At 44.6% G+C, this 24,326-nt stretch overlaps 1 protein-coding gene and 1 long non-coding RNA gene across 17 annotated transcripts in view; one reads left to right on the top strand and one right to left on the bottom strand.

Annotated features, from left to right (window-relative positions):
• The window catches only part of LOC137300966 (uncharacterized), a 125,443-nt gene extending 109,068 nt beyond the window's left edge, over positions 1-16,375 (bottom strand). For 3 of the 6 annotated variants that reach the window (XR_010958195.1, XR_010958196.1, XR_010958192.1), the window contains exons 1-2: positions 16,245-16,375; positions 7,407-7,515 (exon numbers count right to left, since the gene is read on the bottom strand). This is a non-coding gene — a long non-coding RNA (uncharacterized lncRNA). The remainder of the gene's footprint in view (positions 1-7,406; positions 7,516-16,244) is intronic. The other 3 variants (XR_010958194.1, XR_010958193.1, XR_010958191.1) reach the window with 1 other exon arrangement.
• Positions 1-24,326, top strand: part of prdm16 (PR domain containing 16) — a 518,186-nt gene that overhangs the window by 382,445 nt on the left and 111,415 nt on the right. Inside the window, exon 1 of one of the 11 annotated variants that reach the window (XM_067970265.1) lies at positions 8,316-8,447. The exons of the other annotated variants lie outside the window; for them this stretch is intronic. Coding sequence (XP_067826366.1) covers positions 8,427-8,447 — 21 coding nt within the window. The 5' untranslated portion in view covers positions 8,316-8,426. Of the gene's footprint in view, positions 1-8,315; positions 8,448-24,326 lie in introns of those variants that run through there. 11 annotated transcript variants of the gene reach the window in all.

Genomic DNA, 24,326 nt, shown 5'->3' with positions numbered 1-24,326 from the left:
AACAGGAAATCTATGGGGAAAATAAAAGCATTCACAGGCTCCCAATAAAATAGTACCAAACAGACCCTTTTCCTAGCACCTGCCTACATTTTCTCATCAATCAGTCCATTTCTGACTGCAATGGAGATTGTTTCAGATTCAGGAACACATTAGTATAACAATTAGGTTTGGTGTGACTACCAGATGTAGTATGACTGAATTGTTTTTCTCCTACACTAAAGTTTGCTTCTTCACCTGATGAAAGTCCCATGTACTCTCGAATTAGTCAGTGCCTTAATGAGTAGGGTGGTCCTAACTGGACAAGCAGCAACAAGCTCATCAGTGATCTGTGCTGGTAAACTGCATGGTTGAACTCCGCACCCCTGGGAGTTGGGGGAGTCAGCAAGTGGTGTCTGTTGCCAATCTGCTCCTAAATTCTCTGGATTTAAGTGAGTGTGACATGTCCCTTATTGTGTCACTCAGAAGCATTTCAAAGTGCTTCTTGTACAATTTTTATGTAGGCAAATGCGACAACCATGCTGGTGGTGCAGGCTGAGGGAGAGATATAGTGAAAGAGTAAGCGCTCCATATCAGGCAAGCAGAAACTCCACCTATGTGAATTTCTCAGTAGCTTGGTTTGCACACTCTTGAGCACAGTAACTGGATTCCACACATGTCGAACACCTGAAAAGTGGGGAGGGCATCGACAGATCTTTTATTGTTACAATAGTTCGTAACAGTGTACCAAGATCACAACTCCTTGTTGGACTGTAAATTTGACCGGAATACTTGGAGTGATAGTCAAATTAAGTTTTAGTGAGGCATTATGGGCATATTTTCTGACCCGTTTCAGGCTAAAGCAGGTATTAAAACAGCCCACAGCATTTAGCACTCCTACAGAAACAGCACGGGTCAGAAACTGTACTCATTATATTTTTAATCACTTATGTTGTCTATATATTGCATATAAAGAATAAAAAAACTACAGCTAGTACATAGAAAAACATAGAAGTTACAACACAGAAACAGGCCATTAGGCTCAATCAACTTGTGTTGGCGTTTACCCTCCACATAAGCAAATGTTGTACTGCCTGCATTACAAGTGACTACACTTAAAAAGTACTTCATTGGCTGTGAAGAACTTTGGGACGTCCTGAGGTCTAAAAAGGCGCTATTTAAATGCAAGTTCACTTTTTTTATTGAATATTGGCATAGTTTCTGTCTCAACCACTAACCCTGGAACCCTCACAACTCTGTGCGAAGAAGGTTCTCCTGCTCTCTGTTCTAAATCAGCGCTTGCACAAAGTGGGTGTGGTAGGTGTCAACTTCAAACTGAAAGGTCCTCAGCCAGTTTCCAACTGGCGTTTTAGCAAGATCACTTTTTTGAAATAATTTTTTTTTCCCCTTTTCAAAACCCCCCACGGAGCAGACTCGTAAGAGATTTGCATGCCAAATATCAAAATAAATAACTTATGGTCAGACCTTCAAGGCAGCTACATAGGAGGTGTTAACATTGGGATAGAAAAATGAGATATTCTTGAAACTGCAGCATGTCTTGCAAGAATCAGAGAGTCTTGAATGTGGCAGGGAGGAGGTGACAAAGAAAAAGAGTATTGCTTTCTCACTGCTATCGGATGGTACTGTCGCCAAAATCACCTCCGTCAGACTCATTAGTTCAAGTAAAATGTCATTCTGTTCAGTCAAATTTGTTGCTCAAAATGCTCCAAACTTCCTATATTTTTAACAGTATACTTTTTTGCTTAGCATAAAAGACATGCATCAATTCAATGCCCCACAAAGGTGGATTGCATATTCGATCCCCCACAAGTTCCTGATCTCAGCCAAAATGTTGTAAGGAGGCATTAAGTGGAGGCTGGATGTTTCTCCATGGGTTGGACTGTGCTGGGGGTTACTCGTCAACCCTCTTTGTTATTGTCATGCTTAGATGCGTGCCGCTCTGAACTTGAGCTGCTCTACGGAGGAATTGAGCATAGAAGTGGGCTATTCCTTCTTTGTTCTTCCTCCTCTTCCGGCCATTTTCTCCCTCTCCTCTCATGAAGATGTTAACTCCTTGCTTGGTTATGTTTCTGCAGGAACCAGTCTCACTCCGTACTTTAGCCAAGGAGCTATCCTCCATTTTTGCGAGTGTTGGCAGGCTTTTTGTCCAAAGTGAGGGGAGAAACACAGTCCAGATCTATGCTGTCCTCACCTGATGCCCACACATTCACATTTTTTAAAAGGGGTCACTGAGTGCGATCAGGAGCGGAAACTCTTTTTTTCCTCTGTAACCTTGGAGCAATTGTCACACCCCAGCTGAGATCAGGTTTCTCAGCATGGGGAGGTCGAATCTGGAACTTGCCTGATCTATACAGCTTAGCAACTGAACCAGCTGAGGTGTTGTCAGATCCCTCAGGCCATTCATAGAAACGTTCTAACAGGTTGCTCAGGGAACAGGTCGGCTGCAGGAAGCAAGTGGGCTGAGAAGATTCGGCAAACTGAGGAGAAAATGGACAATAACAGCCCTCAAAATCTTAATTTAAAAAAAACCACACATACATTCCAGTGATCAAAATTTAAGATAACTGGCAAAAGAACCAGAGGGCAGACGAGAAGACTATTTGTTTTACACAGCGAGTTTTAAGATCTGGAATTCACTGCCTGAAAGGGTGATGGAAGCAAATTCAATAGTGACTTTCAAAAGAGATTTCAATATATAGTTAAAAAGGAAAAATTTGCGGAGGTATGGGGAAAGAACAGGGGAGTGGGACTAATCTCTTTCAAAGGCACAGGCACGATGGGCTGAATGGCATCTTTCTGTGCTGTATGATTCTATGATATTGCACACAATATAGCGGCATCCTCATTGACCTTCATCCCCTTCAAAACCAATATGTTAATATTTACAGACAAGGAAACACTGACCGGCATTATGTAGGTGGGCACGATGAAGTAATTGCATAGGTCTCACTCGTGCAGACAGTGTTATTTAAGACAGTTTTGCTACTGGAAACAGCTTGGGCTGCGCTAGTGGTTACACGTCAACCCTCCCGACAAAATACATGCTGCTGCCGAAATGACAAAGGCCTTTAATAAAACGCAGAAAGGATTGTGTTACTCTGGGCTAGCTTTAGGAGGGCTGAGTGTTGGGGAGGTGTGTGTGTGTGTCAGTAAATGGGAAACAGACCAGGCCAAGCTGTGTGGGAGTGCAGGGAGAGCCCTGTCTGCCTGAAGAAATTAAACCACTAATGAGCTTCACCTTGACAGAGCGCTGACAGAGGCAGAGTATGCAGCTGTGTGAGTCTGGGCACCACTGGATGGAAGTCAGTCCCTCCTGTCTCTCTCTCTGTCTGACTCAGACACAGCAGTTTACTAGAATTATGCAATAAAGTCTAGTTTTGTAAACCACCATCCTGGGACCCCAGGGGATCTGGGAGGTCATCGGATTTCCGCCCATCTGTCATCAAATTTTTGTACTTTTTGACTTCCTAGCACATCATTTCTGTTGCTGGACTCTAATAAAAAATTGCTTTCTGCAATATTAGCACTAGTTTCCTTTTGGTATCTGACACTGTTTATCAGACGTTAGGACGAAGAGTCCTGTGAATTGTATCAGTATTGGCAGAGGTTCCATGAGAATGTCAATAATGGTAGGGGGTCTCAGGAGTGTGTCAGTGTTTGTAGCGGTTCCCCAGGAGTGTCAGTGTTTGTAGGGGTTCCCCAGGAGTGACAGTGTTTGTAGGGGTTCCCCAGGAGTGTCAGTGTTTGTAGGGTTTCCCCAGGAGTGTGTCATTGTTTGTAGGTGGCACTGGGAGTGTGTCAGTGTCTAAAGGGGTTCTCTGGTAGTGTGTCAATGTTTGCAAGATTCCCCGGGAGTGTATCTATCTTTGCAGGGTTCCCTGGAGTGTTTCTATCTTTGCGGGGTTCCCCAGGAGCGTATCGATCATTGTGGGATTCCCTGGGAGTGTGTCGATCTTTGCGAGGTTCCGTGGAAGGGTGTCTGTATTTGTAAGGGTTCCCGGGTCTGTGTAAATATTAGCATGGGCCCCCGGGAATGTGTCAATGTTTGCAGGGTGCTCTGGGAGTGTGGTAATATTTCAGGGGTTCCCTGGGAGTATGTAAGTGTTTGTAGGTGTTTCCTGGGGGTGTGTCAATATTTGTAGAGGTCTCTCTACAGAAAGGTTTGAGACCCACTGTGGTAAGGGTCTTACAGTATTCTCTTACCCATTTCCACATCTTGGTTAAAAATCCTAAAACCAATTAGCCATTTGTTTACATATATTCTAGTGAAAATAGTCAGTTGTTTTGCCAAGTTTTTTTTATTCTTAAAGGAGCAGCATCTTCCTGAAAAAGTACTCGGGAAATCCTTGTTTTGGTTTGAATGGCACAATGAAATAAACAGTATTGGAACAAAACAGTAAGGTATATTATCCGGCCAATGCTGTTTCCCTACGAATGGTTAATGTGATCATATTAATTCTCTCTCTGCACAAATTGGCTGCTTACAAAACAACAGCGATACTTCAAAAGTAATTAATTGGCTGTGAAGCGCTTTGGGATGTCCTGAGGACGTGAAAGGCGCTGTTTACATGCAAGTTCTTTCTTTTTAATGCAGTCATTAATTGTTTAAAATAATCATATTTTATATAAGCACGCAGTGCCAGTCTAAAAGTACACCCATTTGTATCTATGAAAACATGATGTCTCACCACTCCCTATCTCTGTAACCTCCTCCAGCCCTACAACCCTGAGGTCTCTGCGCTCCTCCAATTCTGGCTTCTTGCGCATCCCCGATTTCATCGCCCCACCATTGGCGGCAGTGCCTTCAGCTGCCTAGGCCCGAAGTTCTGGAATTCCCTCCTTAAACCTCTCCGCCTCTCTACCTCTCTCTCCTCCTTTAAGATGCTCCTTAAAACCTACATCTTTGGCTAAGCTTTTGGTCACCTGTCCTAATATCTTCTTACGTGGCTTGGTGTTAAATTTTGTTTGATAATCGCTCCTGTGAAGCACCTTGGGACATATTACCACATTAAAGGCACCATATAAATGCAAGTTGCTGTTGTTATTGTTGTTGTCTCCTTAGAATTATGTCTTCATCCCCAAGCATGAAAATAAGGTTTTCAATTAGGTTTCATGAATGGATTTATGTTTTCCCCTTCTCCTTAAGATACTGATTCTGCAGGTACACTCTAATATCTCACTCAGGTGATTATTCTTCATGTGAGAACAGAGGCAATGAGGTGTCAGCAGGCATCATAGCCAAGCTTGTTCCTTTCCTCATCTGACGTGCACAAATGCACCCTTTCCATTAGGGGTTACTGGGTAGCGATCAGGAGTATGAACCCTGGGAGATTCCACCCCCCCCCACCCCCCAATCCAGCAGCGCTAAAGCCAATTGAGATCAGCTAACTGAGATTTGAACCTCAGATCCTCCTGAACTTATGGCTCAGCTTGTCCCCATTACCAATGCACTGGGGGTGGGTGGGGGGGACTTTGGATGATGCTTCTTTAAGTGACTTTTCAACAAGTGGGTCCTTCAGATTAACCCAAGGTACCATCTGCTTGCTCCAGTGGTTCAGGTGTAGGTGAAGATCAAGGAGGAACAGATTGTTCACCTGGTGACCAGGTTAACATTCCTCCCTAAAAAAAAAACCACAGATTAACTTTTCATTCATCTCATAGGAACATAAGAATTGCTGGACGAAAAAAAAACAAGGTCCATCTAGTCCATGGTAGTCGCATGATACAATCATAGTGGAGCTGTTGACTCATTGCAGCTTATGGGACCTTGCTGCATACAAAATGGCTGCAACATTTGCTACACAACAATGACTGCACTTCAATGTAATTAATTGCATGTGAAGCACTTTTATACATGATAACCAGTAAGGCGCTATACAAATACAAGCTATTCTTTCTTTCGGATGTGACGTTAAACCATCTGCCCTCTCAGGTGGATGTAAAAGATCCCACGGCACTATTCCAAGGGAAAGGGAGTTCTCCCCAGTGTCCTGGCAAATATTTATCCTTCAACCAACATCACTAAAACAGATTATCAGGTTTTAACTCATTGCTGTTTGTGGGACCTTGCTGTATGCAAATCGGCTGCCGCGTTTCCGACATTACAACAACGACTGCACTTCAAAAATACATCATTGGCTGTAAAGTGCTTTGAAACGTCCTGAGGCCGTGAAAGGCACTATATAACTGCGAGTTCTTTCTTTCTTAATGCTTCAGTGAGGTGGCCTATCATGTCATTCAGTTGTCAGGGCAACTAGGGATAGGTTAATAAATGCAGTTTGGCCTGTATCGCCCAGATCTCGAGAAAAAAATTGTTACCAAATGTTGGGTCAGAAATTGCTTGTGAAATAACCGTGAGCTCAACAGCGCTCTCCATTGTTAGTAGTGAAATGGAGAAGCAAGCGCAGTGAAAGATGGAGATCTGGAACTTGCTTCTATTGGTTCGCTGGCGATATGACAGCTTCGAATTAAAGGTATATCGCAAGCAGCAATCAGGAAAATCATTGATAAAGTGCCAACTTGCCCATCTGCCCAGCTGGAAAGTAACTAATAGCGCCACAAAACAGGTACACTTAAAAATACAGGTCTGATCTAAGTTTTAACAGCGGTGTAAGTCTTAATGACTGCCAAACAACTAAAAATTAACTTTCAAAAATGTGGAGTCTCATCACTCCTTATTTTAATAGTTTTTGGTCATTAAAAAGAAATTTTTTCAATTAAAAAATTATTATTTTTTTACTTTTCCTTTCTGTCTCTTTTATTTAATTCAATTATTTCTTACCCTCTTTTTTTCGCTGTCGATAACTGTTTTTATATTGATTTTGATGTTGTACTTTTCACTTCCTGGTTTAACAATTCAAGCCGGCAGAGACAGTTATGCAGCTAGTCAAAAATGCTGCGATGTGATTGATCGAGGGGAGAGTGTGATCCTCTCACTTCTCCCAGGGTCCTAGCTTCGCTTGAACTGACGCCGGGCTCTTCTCCGCTTCCTATTCGAGGAAGCAGCCGAAGAAAAGACTGCGGTAAGTTAATGGGTTAGTATAAATCTATGGAGCGGCGAGCACTGTTGGTTCGCCGCTCCAAGCAATTTCTGGATCGTTATTGTTTTAACACAGGGCTTTTCAAATAGATTGCCATTAAAAGTAGTTAAAATAAAAGATTGCCAGTATTTCAACAGTTTTTAAAGGAACAGAGTCATCATTGTACAGGGTGGGAGAAGACAGGAACACTGCTCGTCATTTCTTGTTGCAATACTGTCAAATGTAAGTGACGCAGGAATGTTAATACAACACCGTCATCCACTATGTCTCAAACTAATCAGCATATTGAATGTTTTAGCAAAAAAAAAGTTTGCCCAACTTGGATTGTCTTTCACTGACACGGCTCAAGAAATCATCGATAAAACTTACCAACCTGACAGCTGAACTTGCCCACTCTATGTTTGTACAGTGGCATTATAACATCGGTTTGAATAGTTCTGCTGCAGCGGGTGTGACAGTGACTCTCGATGTCTTCAATCTGTAATAGAGAAGGGAGCCAACTGTTTTGAGAGTGGACGGGTTTGACTTGGCTGAGAAGAAGCTTCGTCGAACGGCCGGCTGCAAGGAAACATTCATTGAGGTGGTTGTATTTTTTCCTTCGTTTTGAGCTAAATCGCAAAACAAACAGATACAAACTGGCAGCCAATTTTTAATCTAAAAAATATACACATATATAGTGCGCGATAAGGAGAAAGGGTAATGGCCTTATTTCAGGAAAGAGGAAATAGTGTTTCTGTAGCATTACTGACTGAAAGCTATCAGCACTCCCACTCATCATACTATTGTACAGTTTGTGTTATGGACCAGATATCTGTCGATGAGATTAGTGGTTTAGTAATGAACAGGATAATGATGAAAGTCAAAGCTGAGAGCTGTTCCTTACTGCTGCATCCATTAAATCGACAGGCAGGCAAAAAGCATATGTGGTGTGTCATCCTCATTGCTTCTTGTACGTCAGATGAAGAGGGAAAAAAAAAGCTGCTCAGGAATTTCCCAAACAGCAATCTCATCAATGAGCGCAGACTTCTGCTTTCACAGACTCCACCAGGGAAACAATCTGTACCATGTGATGTGGCACATTAACCTTTGGAGAGATCTTTTGCACTAGGCCACAAATCACAGCGAAGGATTTTAGCAAGTCATGGTTGTTTTTTTTATTGCGTGAGTGAAAGGAAGGCAGGAGGGCTCTCCCGATAGGGTTTACACAGTGAGTAGATGGGTCATACAGACCAAGAAGGTGGTGTGTTGGGTCCCTGTCTGTACGTAACCTGATCTCAGCAGGGCTGGTGGTAGAAGTGTTGCCATTAACCTTAGTGCCCCTGGGTCAGAGAGGGGAACATCAGCCAGGGTTCCAGCTCCCGATCACTGTTCAGGAAGCCTTGCTGAAAAATGCACGTGTGTGAATGCCAGGTGAGCCAGGATTGGGGTTGGCTATGGTCACCGCCATGGTCGAATAGCTTGCTGATGGACACTATCAAGGCTCACACATGAACAATGGCCATCAGGGTGAGGCTTCTGTGGAATCTTATTCCAGCAACAGGGCAATTCCTTCAGGACAGGAGGGGAGGAAAAGGAAACTGGCACGGAATATTGGTGACAGCAGGTGTGGCACATGGGATCACAAACACATGGCACCATGGAATGGCGGGACACAGGTGCCCACCGAGTTTAGAAGTTAGAAGAAATGTTTTCACACAGAGAGTTATTGGAACATGGAATGCTTCACTACAAGTGTTGTGGCGGAAACTATAATAGAATTTCAAAGGAAATTGGATAAGTATTTGAAAAGGAAGAATACAGGATATGAGAAAAGGCCAGGGAAATGGGATTAGAGTAGACTGCTCCATTTGGGGAGCTAGCACAGCACAAATGGGATGTATAGAATAGTCTCCTTCTGTGCAGAAATTGGATTCTACGATCTCAGAGGGACCAAAGGGAGAAAATATCGGAGAGACACTACTTTTGTGCTCTTTACAGTGGCATTTACAAGGGCGATTAATCTATCAGCGCTCGTTGTCTGAGCTCATCTTTGACAAGTTTCATACTGCCAGCTTCAGGAGAGGAGGGGACAGAGGGGAAAAAAAATACCAAGTGTAGAAATAATATTTGGTCCATTCTGAATTGAGAAAGTTGCGAGCACAGCATCAAAGCTCTGACTGCTGCTTGCTTAAAAAGGAGATTCTCCTGAAATCTGGAGCCAGTATTGTAACAGCAGAGAAGCACAGCAATGTTACAAGGGACAGTAGGAACTGTCAAAGTGGTAAATATGCAACTTTAGGAATGAGATAACTACAGGCAGCTTTGAAGTGTGCAACTTGTTTACCATGAGTAAGATACAGATCCCATAAAGGTGATCGTACTGCTGCAATGTCACTATTAATAGTTAACGTGATGTACAACCGTGGTTGTATGGTTATGCGGTTAAACTCGATGGGTGAAAAGGTCAATCGCTATGTTGTCGATACAAGTACATTAGAGTGTAAACCACAACACAGTCACCACATAGGGCTCCGATTTTCAACTTTTTTTTATGCCAATGCAAAACCTGCTTCAGTTGCCACAAGTCATGGAGGTGCTGTTCATACCTGTTTCCAATGCCCTCTCCCCTAAAAAATCCCTACTATTTTTATCACAACTGAAAGAAATGTGTGTTGTCATTTTACAGGACAATGTCTTGTCATGTTAGACCTTGGAGAGACACTAGGGGAGTGGGGAACTATTGATTGACAGCATAGAGAGCGCACAATCTATATGGGGCAATATGGTTAAATGTCATGGGAGATTCCAAAACAAGGGGTCATTGTCTTAATATTAGAATTAGACCATTCAGTGGTGATGTCAGGAAGCACTTCTTCACACAAAGGATAGTGGAAATTTGGAACTCTCTCCCCAAAAAGGCTGTAGATGCTGGGTCAATTGAAATTGTCAAGACTGAGATCGATAGATTTTTGTTAGATAAGGGTATCAAGGGATTATGGAGCAAAGGCGGGTCAATGGAGTTGAGGTACAGATCAGCCATGATCTAATTGAAATCCATGCTAGCGGCAAAATTTAGGTCGACACTTCAGTGCAGTATTGACAGAGTACTGCTTTGTCTGTTGAACTCAGGCCCTGTCTGACTGCTCAGGTGGATGTTAATGATCACACGGTGTTATTTGAAGAAGAGCGGGGACATCTCCTATATCCTGACCAACCACCACCAAAGCAGACTAACTGATGATTTATCTCATTGCTGTTTGCGGGGCCTTGCTGTGCACAAATTGTCTGCTGTGTTAGTCTACATAACAACAGTGACTACACTTCAAGAGTACTTCATTGGCTATGAAGCGCTTTAGGACTTCCTGAAGATGTGAAAGGTTTTTTTCTTTTTTTTATTCGTTCATGGGATGTGGGCGTTGCTGGCAAGGTCGGCATTTATTGCCCATCCCTAATTGCCCTTGAGAAGGTGGTGGTGAGCCGCCTTCTTGAACCGCTGCAGTCCGTGTGTTGAAGGCTCTCCCACAGTGCTGTTAGGAAGGGAGTTCCAGGATTTTGACCCAGCGACGATGAAGGAACGTCGATATATTTCCAAGTCGGGATGGTGTGTGACTTGGAGGGGAACGTGCAGGTGGTGTTGTTCCCATGTGCCTGCTGCTCTTGTCCTTCTAGGTGGTGGAGGTCGCGGGTTTGGGAGGTGCTGTCGAAGAAGCCTTGGCGAGTTGCTGCAGTGCATCCTGTGGATGGTACACACTGCAGCCACTGTGCGCTGGTGGTGAAGGGAGTGAATGTTTAGGGTGGTGGATGGGATGGTGTGTTGGATGGTGTTGAGCTCCTTGAGTGTTGTTGGAGATGCACTCATCCAGGCAAGTGGAGAGTATTCCATCACACTCCTGACTTGTGCCTTGTAGATGGTGGAAAGGCTTTGGGGAGTCAGGAGGTGAGTCACTCGCCGCAGAATACCCAGCCTCTGCCCTGCTCTTGTAGCCACAGTATTTATATGGCTGGTCCAGTTAAGTTTCTGGTCAATGGTGACCCCCAGGATGTTGATGGTGGGGGATTTGGCGATGGTAATGCCGTTGAATGTCAAGGGGAGGTGGTTAGACTCTCTCTTGTTGGAGATGGTCATTGCCTGGCACTTGTCTGGCGCGAATGTTATTTGCCACTTATGAGCCCAAGCCTGGATGTTGTCCAGGTCTTGCTGCATGCGGGCTCGGACTGCTTCATTATCTGAGGGGTTGCGAATGGAACTGAACACTGTGCAATCATCAGCGAACATCCCCATTTCTGACCTTATGATGGAGGGAAGGTCATTGATGAAGCAGCTGAAGATGGTTGGGCCCAGGACACTGCCTTGAGGAACTCCTGCAGCAATGTCCTGGGGCTGAGATGATTGGCTTCCAACAACCACTACCATCTTCCTTTGTGCTAGGTATGACTCCAGCCACTGGAGAGTTTTCCCCCTGATTCCCATTGTTCCTATTGACTTCAATTTTACTAGGGCTCCTTGGTGCTACACTCGGTCAAATGCTGCCTTGATGTCAAGGACAGTCACTCTCACCTCACCTCTGGAATTCAGCTCTTTTGTCCATGTTTGGATCAAGGCTGTAATGAGGTCTGGAGCCGAGTGGTCCTGGCGGAACCCAAACTGAGCATCGGTGAGCAGGTTATTGGTGAGTAAGTGCCGCTTGATAGCACTGTCGACGACACCGTCCATCACTTTGCTGATGATTGAGAGTAGACTGATGGGGCGTAATTGGCCGGATTGGATTTGTCCTGCTTTTTGTGGACAGGACATACCTGGGCAATTTTCCACATTGTCGGGTAGATGCCAGTGTTGTAGCTGTACTGGAACAGCTTGGCTAGAGGCGCAGCTAGTTCTGGAGCACAAGTCTTCAGCACTACAGCCGGGATGTTGTCGGAGCCCATAGCCTTTGCTGTATCCAGTGCACTCAGCCGTTTCTTGATATCACGTGGAGTGAATCGAATTGGCTGAAGACTGGCTTCAGTGATGGTGGGAATATGGGGAGGAGGCTGAGATGGATCGTCCACTTGGCACTTCTGGCTGAAGATGGTTGCAAACGCTTCAGCCTTGTCTTTTGCACTCACGTGCTGGACTCCGCCATCATTGAGAATGGGGATGTTTGCAGAGCCTCATCCTCCCGTTAGTTGTTTAATTGTCCACCACCATTCACGACTGGATGTGGCAGGACTGCAGAGCTTTGATCTGATCCGTTGGTTGTGGAATCGATTAGCTCTGTCTATAGCATGTTGCTTCCGCTGTTTAGCATGCATGTAGTCCTGAGTTGTAGCTTCACCAGGTTGGCACCTCATTTTTAGGTACGCCTGGTGCTGCTCCTGGCATGCTCTTCTATACTCCTTATTGAACCAGGGTTGATCCCCTGGCTTGTTGGTAATGGTAGAGTGAGGAATATGCCAGGCCATGAGGTTACAGATTGTGCTGGAATACAATTCTGCTGCTGCTGATGGCCCACAGCGCCTCATGGATGCCCAGTTTTGAGCTGCTGGATCTGTACTGAATCTATCCCATTTAGCACGGTGATAGTGCCACACAACACGTTGGATGGTGTCCTCAGTGCGAAGACGGGACTTCATCTCCACGAGGACTGTGCAGTGGTCACTCCTACCAATACTATCATGGACAGATGCATTTGCGACAGGTAGATTGATGAGGACGAGGTCAAGTAAGTTTTTCCCTCGTGTTGGTTCGCTCTCCACCTGCCGCAGGCCCAGTCTAGCAGCTATGTCCTTTAGAACTCGGCCAGCTCGGTCAGTAGTTGGTGCTACCGAGCCACTCTTGGTGATGGACGTTGAAGTCCCCCACCCAGAGTACATTCTGTGCCCTTGCTACCCTCAGTGCTTCCTCCAAGTGGTGTTACAACATGGAGGAGGACTGATTCATCAGCTGAGGGAGGGCGGTAGGTGGTAATCAGCAGGAGGTTTCCTTGCCCATGTTTGACCTGATGCCATGAGATTTCATGGGGTCCAGAGTCAATGTTGAGGACTCCCTGGGCCACTCCCTCCTGACTGTATATCACTGTACCGCCACCTCTAGTCAGTCAGGACATACCCAGGGATGGTGATGGAGGAGTCTGGGACATTGGCTGAAAGGTATGATTCTGTGAGTATGGCTATGTCAGGCTGTTGCTTGACTCGTCTGTGGGACAGCTCTCCTAATTTTGGCACAAGTCCCCAGATGTTAATGAGGAGGACTTTGCAGGGTCGGCTGGGCTTGGTTTGACCTTTGTCATGTCCGGTGCCTAGTGGTCCGTCCAGTTTTATTCGTATTGTGACTTTTTTTAGCAAGATTTTACAACTGAGTGGCTTGCTCGGCCATTTCAGAGGGCAATTAAGAATCAACCACATTGCTGTGGGTCTGGAGTCAACACATATAGGCCAGACCGGGTAAGGATGGCATGTTTCCTTCCCTAAAGGGCATTAGTGAGTTTTTACAACAATCCGGTAGTTTCATGGCCACCATTACTGATACTAGTATTTTAATTCCAGATTTTATTTAATTAATTGAGTTTAAATTCCCCAGCTGCCGTGGTAGGATTTGAACTCATGACTCTGGATTACTAGTCCAGTAACATAACCACTATGCTACCGTACCGTGCTATATAAATGCAAGTTCTTTCTTTAATCCACAAAACTATATATAAACTAGAGGGCACAACTCTAAAAGGGGTACAGGAACAGAGAGATCTAGGGGTATATGTGCACAAATTGTTGAAGGTGGCAGGACAGGTTGAGAAAGCGGTTAAGAAAGCATACAGAATCCTGGGCTTTATAAATAGAAGTATAGAGTACAAAAATAAGGAAGTCATGATAAAACACTGGTTCGACCACAACTGGAGTATTGTGTCCAGTTCTGGGCACCGCACTTTAGGAAAGATGTGAAGGCCTTCGAGAGGTTGCAGAAGAGATTTACTAGAATGATTCCAGGGATGAGGGACTTTAGTTACGAGGATAGACTGGAGAAGCTGAGTTGTTCTCTTTGGAACAGAGATGGTTGCGAGGAGATTTGATTGAGGTATTCAAAATCATGAAGGGGCTAGACAGAGTAGATAGAGAGAAACTGTTCCCATTGGCGGAAGAACCAGAGGACATAGATTTAAGGTGATTGGCAAAAGAACCAAAGGTGACATGAGGAAAAACTTTTTCACACGAGTGGTTAGGATCTGGAATGCACTGCCCGAGGGGCTGGTGGAGGCAGATTCAATCATGGCCTTCAAAAGACAACTGGATAAGTACTTGAAAGGAAAAAAATTGCAGGGCTACAGGGATAGGATGGAGGAGTGGGACTAGCTTTATTGCTCTTGTATAGAGCCGGCGCAGACTCGATGTCTGAATGGCCTCCTTCCATGCTGTAACATTTCTATGATTCTATGAACTACTTCACATGTTTTTCCAAATTTTTTTCAGTGCACAAGCACTAATCGAAGTGGCCCTCATTGATTAGTTAGTGTGATCTGCTTTGGGGTTCCATCATACTGAGCACCTTCTGCTCTATTAATCTCTGTAACATGGTATTAGGAACTTTAAAAACAAAATCTTCTTCTTAGCTCCCCTCCTGAAGGTGTTGACGCCTTGCTGGGGCACAGTACCACAAGCAGTGGTTGTCCTCCTGTATCTCGCCCAAGTGGCCATTATTTATTTGTGAACCTTAAGAGTGAGTGTCAACAGGCCATTTTACCATGGGGTGCCAAGCAAGCCAGGGCCTGTTCTTGTCTTCATCCGATACACACACTCCCACCGGAACTCCTGGATAGCAATCAAGTGTGGGAATCCTGGCTGATTCTCCTGGTCCTAGCCTGGGGAAGGGCTGAGGCCAATGGTACTTCCCTTCCTGTTGCTCCGGCTGAGATCAGTTAACTCAGCAAAGGCAGGCGATCAAGTCCAGAACTGTATGCTCAAAGATGGCATCTTTGTTGTTGAGCCATTGACAGGCCTTGGTGACATCAACTTCCAATAAAATCCCACTGAAGATTGCTGAGGGAAACAAATGTTTTGCTAAAACTGAGGGTGAAAGTGATGGATGAAAAAAAACAATTTTACAAAGATAGCAGCAACTTTGTTCTCTTAACCTCAGTTGGCACTTCCTGTCGATGTATTCACTGGTGAAACTCGAGCATTTCATGTGAGTATGAGACTATTCATGTGAAACCACCCATATTGCAACATAACGTGTGGAGATAGCATAAATAGTGTGAATTTTCAATTTGTGTACTGAGCTGCAGTGTTTAACAAATTGATCTCCCACGAAATGTATGCTGTCAGGGGAATAGAGATGGTGCCATTGGTCAGGAGCTGATCATTTCCTAATGCTTATCCTTATTCAAACTCCTTCCTGTTATATTTTAGTATGATTGTAAGGTATTACACACTAAAATATGGTACTCCTCAAGGTGTTAGCTATTCATATTCTCGCTCAATTGTTCTTCAAAATAACAACCAGAGGGGGAAAAAGTTCCTTCTTGTATTTAATAGTGCCATTCGTGTTCCTGTTTTTGTGTGTTGTGTTGTTTGGGAGGAAATCCTGTTCCATCGCCTTTAGTCAAGGTCACGAACTGATATTTCACTTTACACCTTCTTTGACCCGGGAATAGTCTCGCAGCTGCTCGATTCATTTCAGTAAAAGGGCTGAGAGGGAGACTTTCCTATTGTCATGGCCAGTGCCATTTGGCTAAGTCTTTGTCGGAGTCTTCCTGTGTCAAAGCGTTTGAGCTGAGTTTTGCAGAAAGTGCACATTACAAGAAAAGGTCTCCTTCTCGCACTTCTATAGCTGACGTTCTCCGTTGTGACCGGAATGTGTGAAGTTACGATCAGGTTAGCAGGGGAACGTGACCTTTTGGTATATAATAGTACCACAGGCCTCCTACATACCACCAGTGCTACGTCCTTTCTCTGTTATTTAACACAACAAAAGATCGACAGCTTTGGTTTCAGTTAACGAAGATGTTAGTGCTTGCTATGATCAGTGTGGATTATGTAGAATAATGACTGGCCGGGAATGGTTTACGAAGGTTAAATGTGAACTTCACTTGTTTCTACGTGCACTACTTATTTACAAACCAGTGCCAAATCGATAAATGCACCTTAGTAGTTCACCCACGACCACCAGCCCATCTTTCTCGTATCATATGTACACGGCAGGGGCTATTGCTGGTAATATACTGATAAACAAATAGTAATTTTTGCAGCACTCACCTTCTTGTAATGTGACCCGTGATGATCTTCTTATCGCACGAGGTTTCTTAGGAAGCCCAATGTCCTTAAAATACTCTCAGGTTCCCTAAAAACATCAAATAACCTCAGTGGAGAAACCACAAACAAGTAAAAAAAACCCTCAACCACAGGTCAACACTTTCAACGATGCACTGCACAGATTAACCCAACGGTTTAAAAATTGACAGAAATCAGCCGAATACTCTAGACACAACAGTAGAAATCTAATTGAACGGTTTGCACCAAAAAGATACCTGGGCAGTGTGGGACAAGGCTTAACACAGGTGCACAATTCATTTGCAATTATTTAAATAAATATAAAACTTTTGTGGTTTACGATGCAATCTGAACCCCACTATAGTGTTACTACCTTCTAACACATCCGCACAACTGTTCGTCAACCTTGACTGGCTGCTTAGAAACAGAGTTCTGTTGTATCATGGTATGTTGGCAATGTGTTTGAGTAGATCTCAGTCAATGGACTTCTGACTTTGAGAAAGAATCACAACAGAATTATGAGGCTGCCTTGCCAAAATGAGGATTTCAGGAATTCAAGACGAGTCCCATTCAAGGCTTGCTTTTCCCAGCCACCCTCCTTCAGAAGAACTGACAATTATGGGGAACCTTAAGTGTCATTGTCACATAGTGAAGGTTTGAACTTGGCTCTTGTTAGTTGAAGAATCCAGTGTTCTTATGGTATGTTGCCTCCCTGGTGCCAGGGTCAAGGATGCCACTGAGCGACTGCAGAACATTCTGGAGGGGGAGGGTGAACAGCCAGAGGTCGTGGTCCACATCGGTACCAACAACATAGGTAGTAGAAAGAGGGATGAGGTCCTGCAGGCAGATTTTAAAGAGTTAGGAAAGAGATTAAGAAGCAGGACCTCAAAGGTAGTAATCTCCAGATTACTCCCGGTGCCACGTGCTAGCAAGTATAGAAATAGGAGGATAGAGCAGATGAATGCGTGGCTGGAGAGATGTTGCAGGAGGGAGGGCTTTAGATTCCTGGGGCATTGGGAACAGTTCTGGGGGAGGTGAGGCGTGTACAAGCAGGACGGGTTGCTCCCTAATCAGAGCTGGGACCAATATCCTCATGGGGAAGTTCGCTAGTGCTGTGGGTGGGGGGGGGGGGGGGGTTTAAACTAATTTGGCAGGGGGATGGGCACCAGGATGTATCAATGGAAAGGAGAAACAAGGTGCACAAAGGATGGGAGAGAAAGATAGCACTAGAGCAAGAAATAGTATGGTGGTAGGTGGGAGCAGACCAAGAGAGAATACAAGAAAGTCTAAAATAGGTTTGACACACATGTACACACGAAGCATGGTAAACAATATTGGAGAGCTGCAGCCGCAGTTAGCCACATGGGAATATGATGTGGCGAAAACAGAGACCTGGCTCAAAAAAGGGCAGGATTGGGTACTAAATATTCCTGGATACAAGGTGATCAGGAAAGATAGGGAAGGGAAGAAAGGAGAGGTGGCAGTATTGATTAAGGAGAATATTGCAGTGCTGGAGAGAGAGGATGTCCTGGAGGGGTCAAGGACGGAATCTATTTGGTTAGAGTTAAGAAACAATAGAGGTGCCATTACACTACCGGGTATATTCTATAGGCCACCAACTAGTCGGAAGGAGATAGAGGGGCAAATTTGCAGGGAAATTACAGAGAGGTGCAAAGGCCATAGAGTTATGATAACGGGGTACTTCAACTACCCTAACATAGACTGGGATAGTAATAATATAAGGGGCAAAGAGGGGGAGGAATTTTTGAAGTGTGTTCAGGAGAACTTTCTTGACCAGTACGTTTCCAGCCCAACGAGGAAGGAGGCATTGCTGGATTTGGTTCTGGAGAATGAGGCAGGCTAAGTGGAGCAAGTGTCAGTGGGGAAACATTTAGGGAACAGCGATCATAGTATCATAAGGTTTAGAATAGCTATGGAAAAGGACATGGACCACTCTAAAGTAAAAATACTCAATTGGAAGAGGGCCAATTTCAGTGAGATGAGAACAGATCTGGCCCGGGTAAATTGGAATCAAAGATTGGCAGGCAAAACTGTAATTGAACAATGGTCAGCCTTTAAGGAGGAGATGGTTCAGGTACAGTATAGGTACATTCACATGTGGGAGAAAGGTAGGGCAACTAAAGCCAGAGCTCCCTGGATGACAAAAGAGATAGAGAGTAAGATGAAGCAGAAAAAAGGGGCATATGACAGATGTGAGGTTGATAACACAAGTGAGAACCAGGCTGAATATAGAAATCACAGAGGGGAAGTGAAAAATGAAATAAGAGGGGCAAAGAGAGAGTATGAGAATAGACTGGCGGCAAACATAAAAATCTTCCAAAAGTCTTCTATAGGCATATTAGCAGTAAACGGGTTGTAAGAGGAGGGGTGGGGCCGAAAGGAGATCTACTCATGGAGGCAGAGGTCATGCCCAAGGTACTAAATGAGTACTTTCCATCTGTCTTTACCAAGGAAGAAAATGCTGCCAGATTTTCAGTAAAGGAAGGTGTAGTTGAGGTACTGAATGGGCTAAAAATTGATAAAGAGGAGGTACTAGAAAGGCTAACTGTACTTAAAGTAGATAAGTCACCTGGTCCGGATGGGATGCATCCTAGGTTGCTGAGGGAAGTAAGGGTGGAAATTGCGAAGGTACTGGCCATAATCTTCCAAACATCCTTAGATACGGGGGTGGTGCCAGAGGATTGGAAAATTGCAAATGTTACAAACCTTGTTCAAAAAAGGGTGTAAGGATAAACCCTGCAACTACAGGCCAGTCAGTTTAACCTCGGTGGTGTGGAAACTTTTAGAAACGGTAATCCGGGAAAGAAGTCACGAGGACAAGGATTGATCAGGAAAAGCCAGCACGGACTTATTAACGGCAAATTGTGTTTAACTAACATGATAGTTTTTTTGATGAGGTAACAGAGAGGGTAGATGAGGGCAATGCGGTTGATGTGGTGTATAAGAACTTTCAAAAGGCGTTTGATAAAGTGCCACATAATAGGTTTGTCATCAAGATTGAAGCCCATGGAATAAAGGGGGCAGTAGCAGCATGGATGCAAAATTGGCTAAGTAACAAGAAGCAGAGAGTCATAGCGAACGGTTGTTTTTCGGATTGGACAGAGGTGTACGGTGTTCCCCAGGGGTCGGTACTAGGACCACTGCTTTTCTTGATATATATTAATGACTTGGACTTGGGTGTACAGGGCACAATTACCAACTTTGCAGATGACCCAAAACTTGTAAGTGTACTGAACAGTGAGGAGGATAGTGATAGACTTCAAGAGGATATAGACAAGCTGGTGAAATGGGCGGACACGTGGCAGATGAAATTTAATGCAGAAAAATGCGAAGTGATACGTTTCAGTAGGAAGAATGAGGAGAGGCAATATAAACTAGAGGGCATAATTCTAAAAGGAGTACAGGAACAGAGAAATCTGTGTTGTTGAAGGTGGCAGAGCAGGTTGAGAAAGCAGTTAAGAAAGCATATGGAATCCTGGGCTTTATAAATCGAGGCATAGAGTACAAAAGCAAGGAAGTCATGATGAACCTTTATAAAACACTGTTTCGACCATAACTGGAGTATTGTGTCCAGTTCTGGGCAGCGCACTTTCGGAAAGATGTGAAGGCCTTAGAGAGGGTGCAGAAAAGATTTACTAGGGATGAGGGACTTTAGTTTCATGGATAGACTGGAGAAGCTGGGGTTGTTCTCCTTGGAACAGAGAAGATTGAGAGGAGATTTGATAGACGTATTTAAAATCATGAAGGGTCTAAACAGAGTAGATAGAGAGAAACTGTTCCCATTGGCGGAAGGATCAAGAACCAGAGGACATAGATTTAAGGTGATTGGCAAAAGAACCAAAGGTGATATGAGGAAAAACTTTTTTACACAGCGAGTGGTTAGGATCTGGAATGCACTGCCCGAGGGATTGGTGGAGGCAGATTCAATCATGGCTTTCAAAAGGGAACTGGATAAGTACTTGAAAGGAAAGAATTTGCAGGGCTACGGGGATAGGGCAGGGGAGTGGAACTAGCTGGATTGCTCTTACATAGAGCTGGCATGGACTCGATGGGCCGAATGGCTTCCTTCCGTGCTGTAACCTTTCTATGATTCTATAAGAAACAGACAGCCTCTATAATGTCACCCATCACTCAAGGGTCCCTGATATGATATTGAAGCCCACATTGGTGATTCGAATCAGTCTAATCATCACATTTTGAAATTTCCTACTGAGGATGGCCTGGTGGAACATAGTGTAAGAGCACCAGCATATAGTGCAGCAAAGTGGTTGGTCACAGGTTTGATTCCTCCCACTTCACTGAGTTCCCAATCTCAACCAAGTTGATCCACCCATCCTGTGCCTGATCTGATTTGAGCTGTGTTTGCTATGATTGCCAGTAAGTCGTGGACAATGAACAGTAATGGCAACCACTCAAACACCCTGTCCTACCAATTCTGCCTCCTTCCCACATCTCTTTGTATTGAAATCAAGATTCATCGCACCTTCTCCTACTCTAATTCTTTTCCTAGGATCTCAAACTTGTTAATCTCTTTACCTCCCCCAATCTTCCCTTCTTCTTACAATCAACATTCTTTTCAAACCCAAGCTTGGTGTCACCTAACCACTACATCTTGATTTGCTTCACTTTCATTCCTACTTCTTTTCCAACCTTGGTAGTGTCCTGCACAGTGCACCTCAGCCCTTCACCTAGGATTCTCAATAAATACAGCAATACTTTCAGCACATTTCGCCACAGCATACAATAATCTCCATTTTGATGTCAATTCCATTAAATTCAACCTTGAGGCAGACTAAAAAATAAGTGTTTTAACTGATAGTTTTTCTGCTTCAAGAGAGGAAGTCACTCAGATTTAGGGTTGCATTGCGCTCCCAATGTTGACCCTGGGAGAGCACTAGCCCACATAAGTCAACATCTGTGATACATGGCTCTACATTATTTGCAGGGACACTATCATCAGGCTGGTTGAGTACTGTTAGTAGGCCCTATTCCTCAGCCTGTGCAGCGAAAACCACCCCAGAGGCTGCCAAGAGAAAATAAAATGAGCGCTGTAATCTGGTACAGTTACAGATCTTGCCCAAACTGCTTTTGCACCAACTGTACATTTTATAATCCAAGGACAGTTCAGGTGTCATGATCATGTGTACAATGCTGCTAAATATTTTACAAGTCAGTTTACTCAAATAAGAATGCCCCTTTAACAGCAGTCGCCTGAGCTCCCCCAGTGGCCAAACAGGCAAATGCACCACCTGGTGCAGTACTACTTACCAGAAGATGCCAGGCTCGTTTCCTGGTCTGTACTCTGTTAGTTGATTTCAGCCAACAACAACTTGCATTTATATAGCTCCTTTAATGTAGTAAAACATCCCAAGGCGCTTCACAGGAGTGCTATTAAACAAAATTTGACACTGAGCTACATAAGGAGATATTAGAACAAGGAACCAAAAGCTTGGTCAAAGAGATAAGTTTTAAGGAGCATCTTAAAGGAGGAGAGGGAGGGAGAGAATTCCAGAGTTTAGGGCCTAGGCAGCTGTATAGCACCTACCACGTGCCTTTTTCTAAAATGGCATGAGCTTACAGTGGCACACCCCTCTTGTCTTGGCTCAGTGGGTAGCACTCTTGCCTCTGAGTTAGAAGGTTGTGAGTTCAAGCCCCACATCAGAGACTGACACTCCCAATACAGTACTGAGGGAGTGCCAGGAGAGCATTGGAGTAGTCAAGTCTAGAGGTAACAAAGGCACTGATGAGGGTTTCAGCAGCAGATGAGCTGAGGCAGGGGCGGAGATGGACGATGTTATGGAGATGCAAGTAGGCGGCCTTGGTCAGGGTTGCAGAGGGAGAACTGCAAATCGCCTCAGTACTTCTGGAGTAGAGAAGAGAAAACCGGCCAGGGTTCCTGCTCCTTCCTTCTACCCAGCAGCTCCTTGCTGTAAAGTGCATGTGAGCATGCTCGACTGTGATGCCTTCCATGCATGAACAGCCTGCTGACTCCTGCTGTCTAGGTTCACAAAGAATAGTTACTTGGGCAAGGCACTGGTGGGCACCACATTGGAACCCTACCCCAACCGGAATCAACACTTCAAGACAGGAGGAGGACAGGAAAAAAGAACAGTCACCTCCTCAGCTTCTTATGAAAGAAAGACTTGCATTTATACAGCGTCTTTCACAACCTCAGGACATCCCAAGGTGATTTACAGTCAATGAAGTACTTTTTGAAGTGTAGTCACTGTTGTAATGTAGGGAAACACGGCAGCCAATTTGCGCACAGCAAGATCCCACAAACAGCAATGAGATAATAACCAATTAAACTGTTTTAGTGATGATGTTGGTTGAGGGATAAATATTGGCCAGGACACCGGGAATAACTCCCCTGTTCTTCTTTGAAAATAGTGCCATGGGATATTTTATGTCCATGTGAGAGGGCAGACGGGGCCTCGGTTTAATGTCCCATCCTAAAGACGGCACCTCCAACAGTGCAGCACTCCCTCAGTACTGCACTGGAGTGTCAGCCTGGAATTTGTGCTTAAGTCTCTGGAGTGAGGCTCAAACCCACAACCTCCTGACTCAGGCAAGAGTGCTGCCACTGAGCCACGGCTGATGTACGCTAACATGTCCTTGAATTAAAAAAAATGAAAATGAAACTATTCAGGCCATTGGTGAGTCACAGTTTTAATATTTCTCTTCACATAAAACTCTACTTCTGCAGCTTGCAGACCATCTCTAAATGTAACCCTGGTGAGTTGCAGTTGTCCATGACTCACGACTCACGTTAATCCCGTCTTGCCCTCCCCCCTCTTCACAGCTATGATTGTTTTCAGCTGACGTTTTCCTCGTTAACTCACCGGCACATCGTCAGGATAGCTATGTAATTACTCAGATAAAGTTGAATTTACGAGCACGTCAGGCCTCACTGTCTGCCAGGTTTAACATTCACATGCATGCAGGTGGTTTCCGGATGGGCCTTGATGCTAGAATGATTTTTCTGTTTCTGTTGCTCGCTTAAGCTGTAAATCGTCCTGTGCTCCGGTATATGGCAGGTCCCAATCAGCTGACGGCTCATTAAGAAGAAATTAGTCTTCGGTGCTTGGTAGCTGCAGCACGCTTAAGGTTGGCAATCTCCGCCCCCCCCCCCCCCGCACCCTCCCCCCTTTTCCTCAACTTGGGCCTCTGGGCCCTGGGAACTTTCCTACCACTTAGCCCTGTTGGAGCCTTCAGGGCAGGGGGCTGTAAACCTTGCCTTACAAAGGGAAGGATTCATTTTGGAGACTGAGCTGTGTCATAAATCAGACACATAAACTGCTGAAGCATAACATCCCCTGCCTAAATAATGAAAACAATCAGGAATGATTAGAGAACATGTTCCCTTGTAAGAAGAAAACTTCTACAGTTTGCCAGAGAAAAGGGTGTAAGGATGTAACTAGGCTGCTCAAACTATATAAAAATAGAAATAACTCAACTATTCCTGAATGTTCCACTTGTTAACATTTTTGCAGCAGAGCAGGGACTGGGTTTGACCACTGTGTTCTGTCAGTCAAGGTCTTCATTGAGAAGCATGATAAAGCCCTTGTACAAAGATCGTCTTTCTAACTGCCTTTTTTTCCCCCCTCGACACCAATTTTTTTCCTTCCCGCCTTCTGCTGGGTTTCAGTTTCTTGGAGGTCAAGCACCCTACACTACCTTACTCAAGTGATCATTCTTCATGTGTGAGTCTGGAGAGTGTCTGGAATGTCAGCAGGTTATTCAACCATAAGGTGAATCATCGCCCTCAACCGACAGGTCACACACACATGCTTCCACCAAGGAGTCATGGGTAGAAATCAGAAGTGGCCAACTTTCCTCTGCCTAACCCAAGAGCGCTTGAAGCCAATTGTAGGGCCTTAACTGCCATCCCGACAGATCAGTTAATTCAGCACAGGCCAGGGATCCAACCTCTGACCCTCTTGGTCTGTATGGCTGAGCTACTTGCTGGATAAGCGAGTTAAATTATTGGGGAAGCTTTTAAGAACATAAGAAATAGGAGCAGGAGTAGGCCATCCAGCCCCTCAA

Source organism: Heptranchias perlo, chromosome 32 (assembly GCF_035084215.1).
Source record: "Heptranchias perlo isolate sHepPer1 chromosome 32, sHepPer1.hap1, whole genome shotgun sequence".
Lineage (NCBI taxonomy): Eukaryota > Metazoa > Chordata > Chondrichthyes > Hexanchiformes > Hexanchidae > Heptranchias > Heptranchias perlo.
The sequence above is the reverse complement of the archived record's forward strand: the minus strand, read 5'-3'. Positions and strand labels throughout refer to the sequence as shown.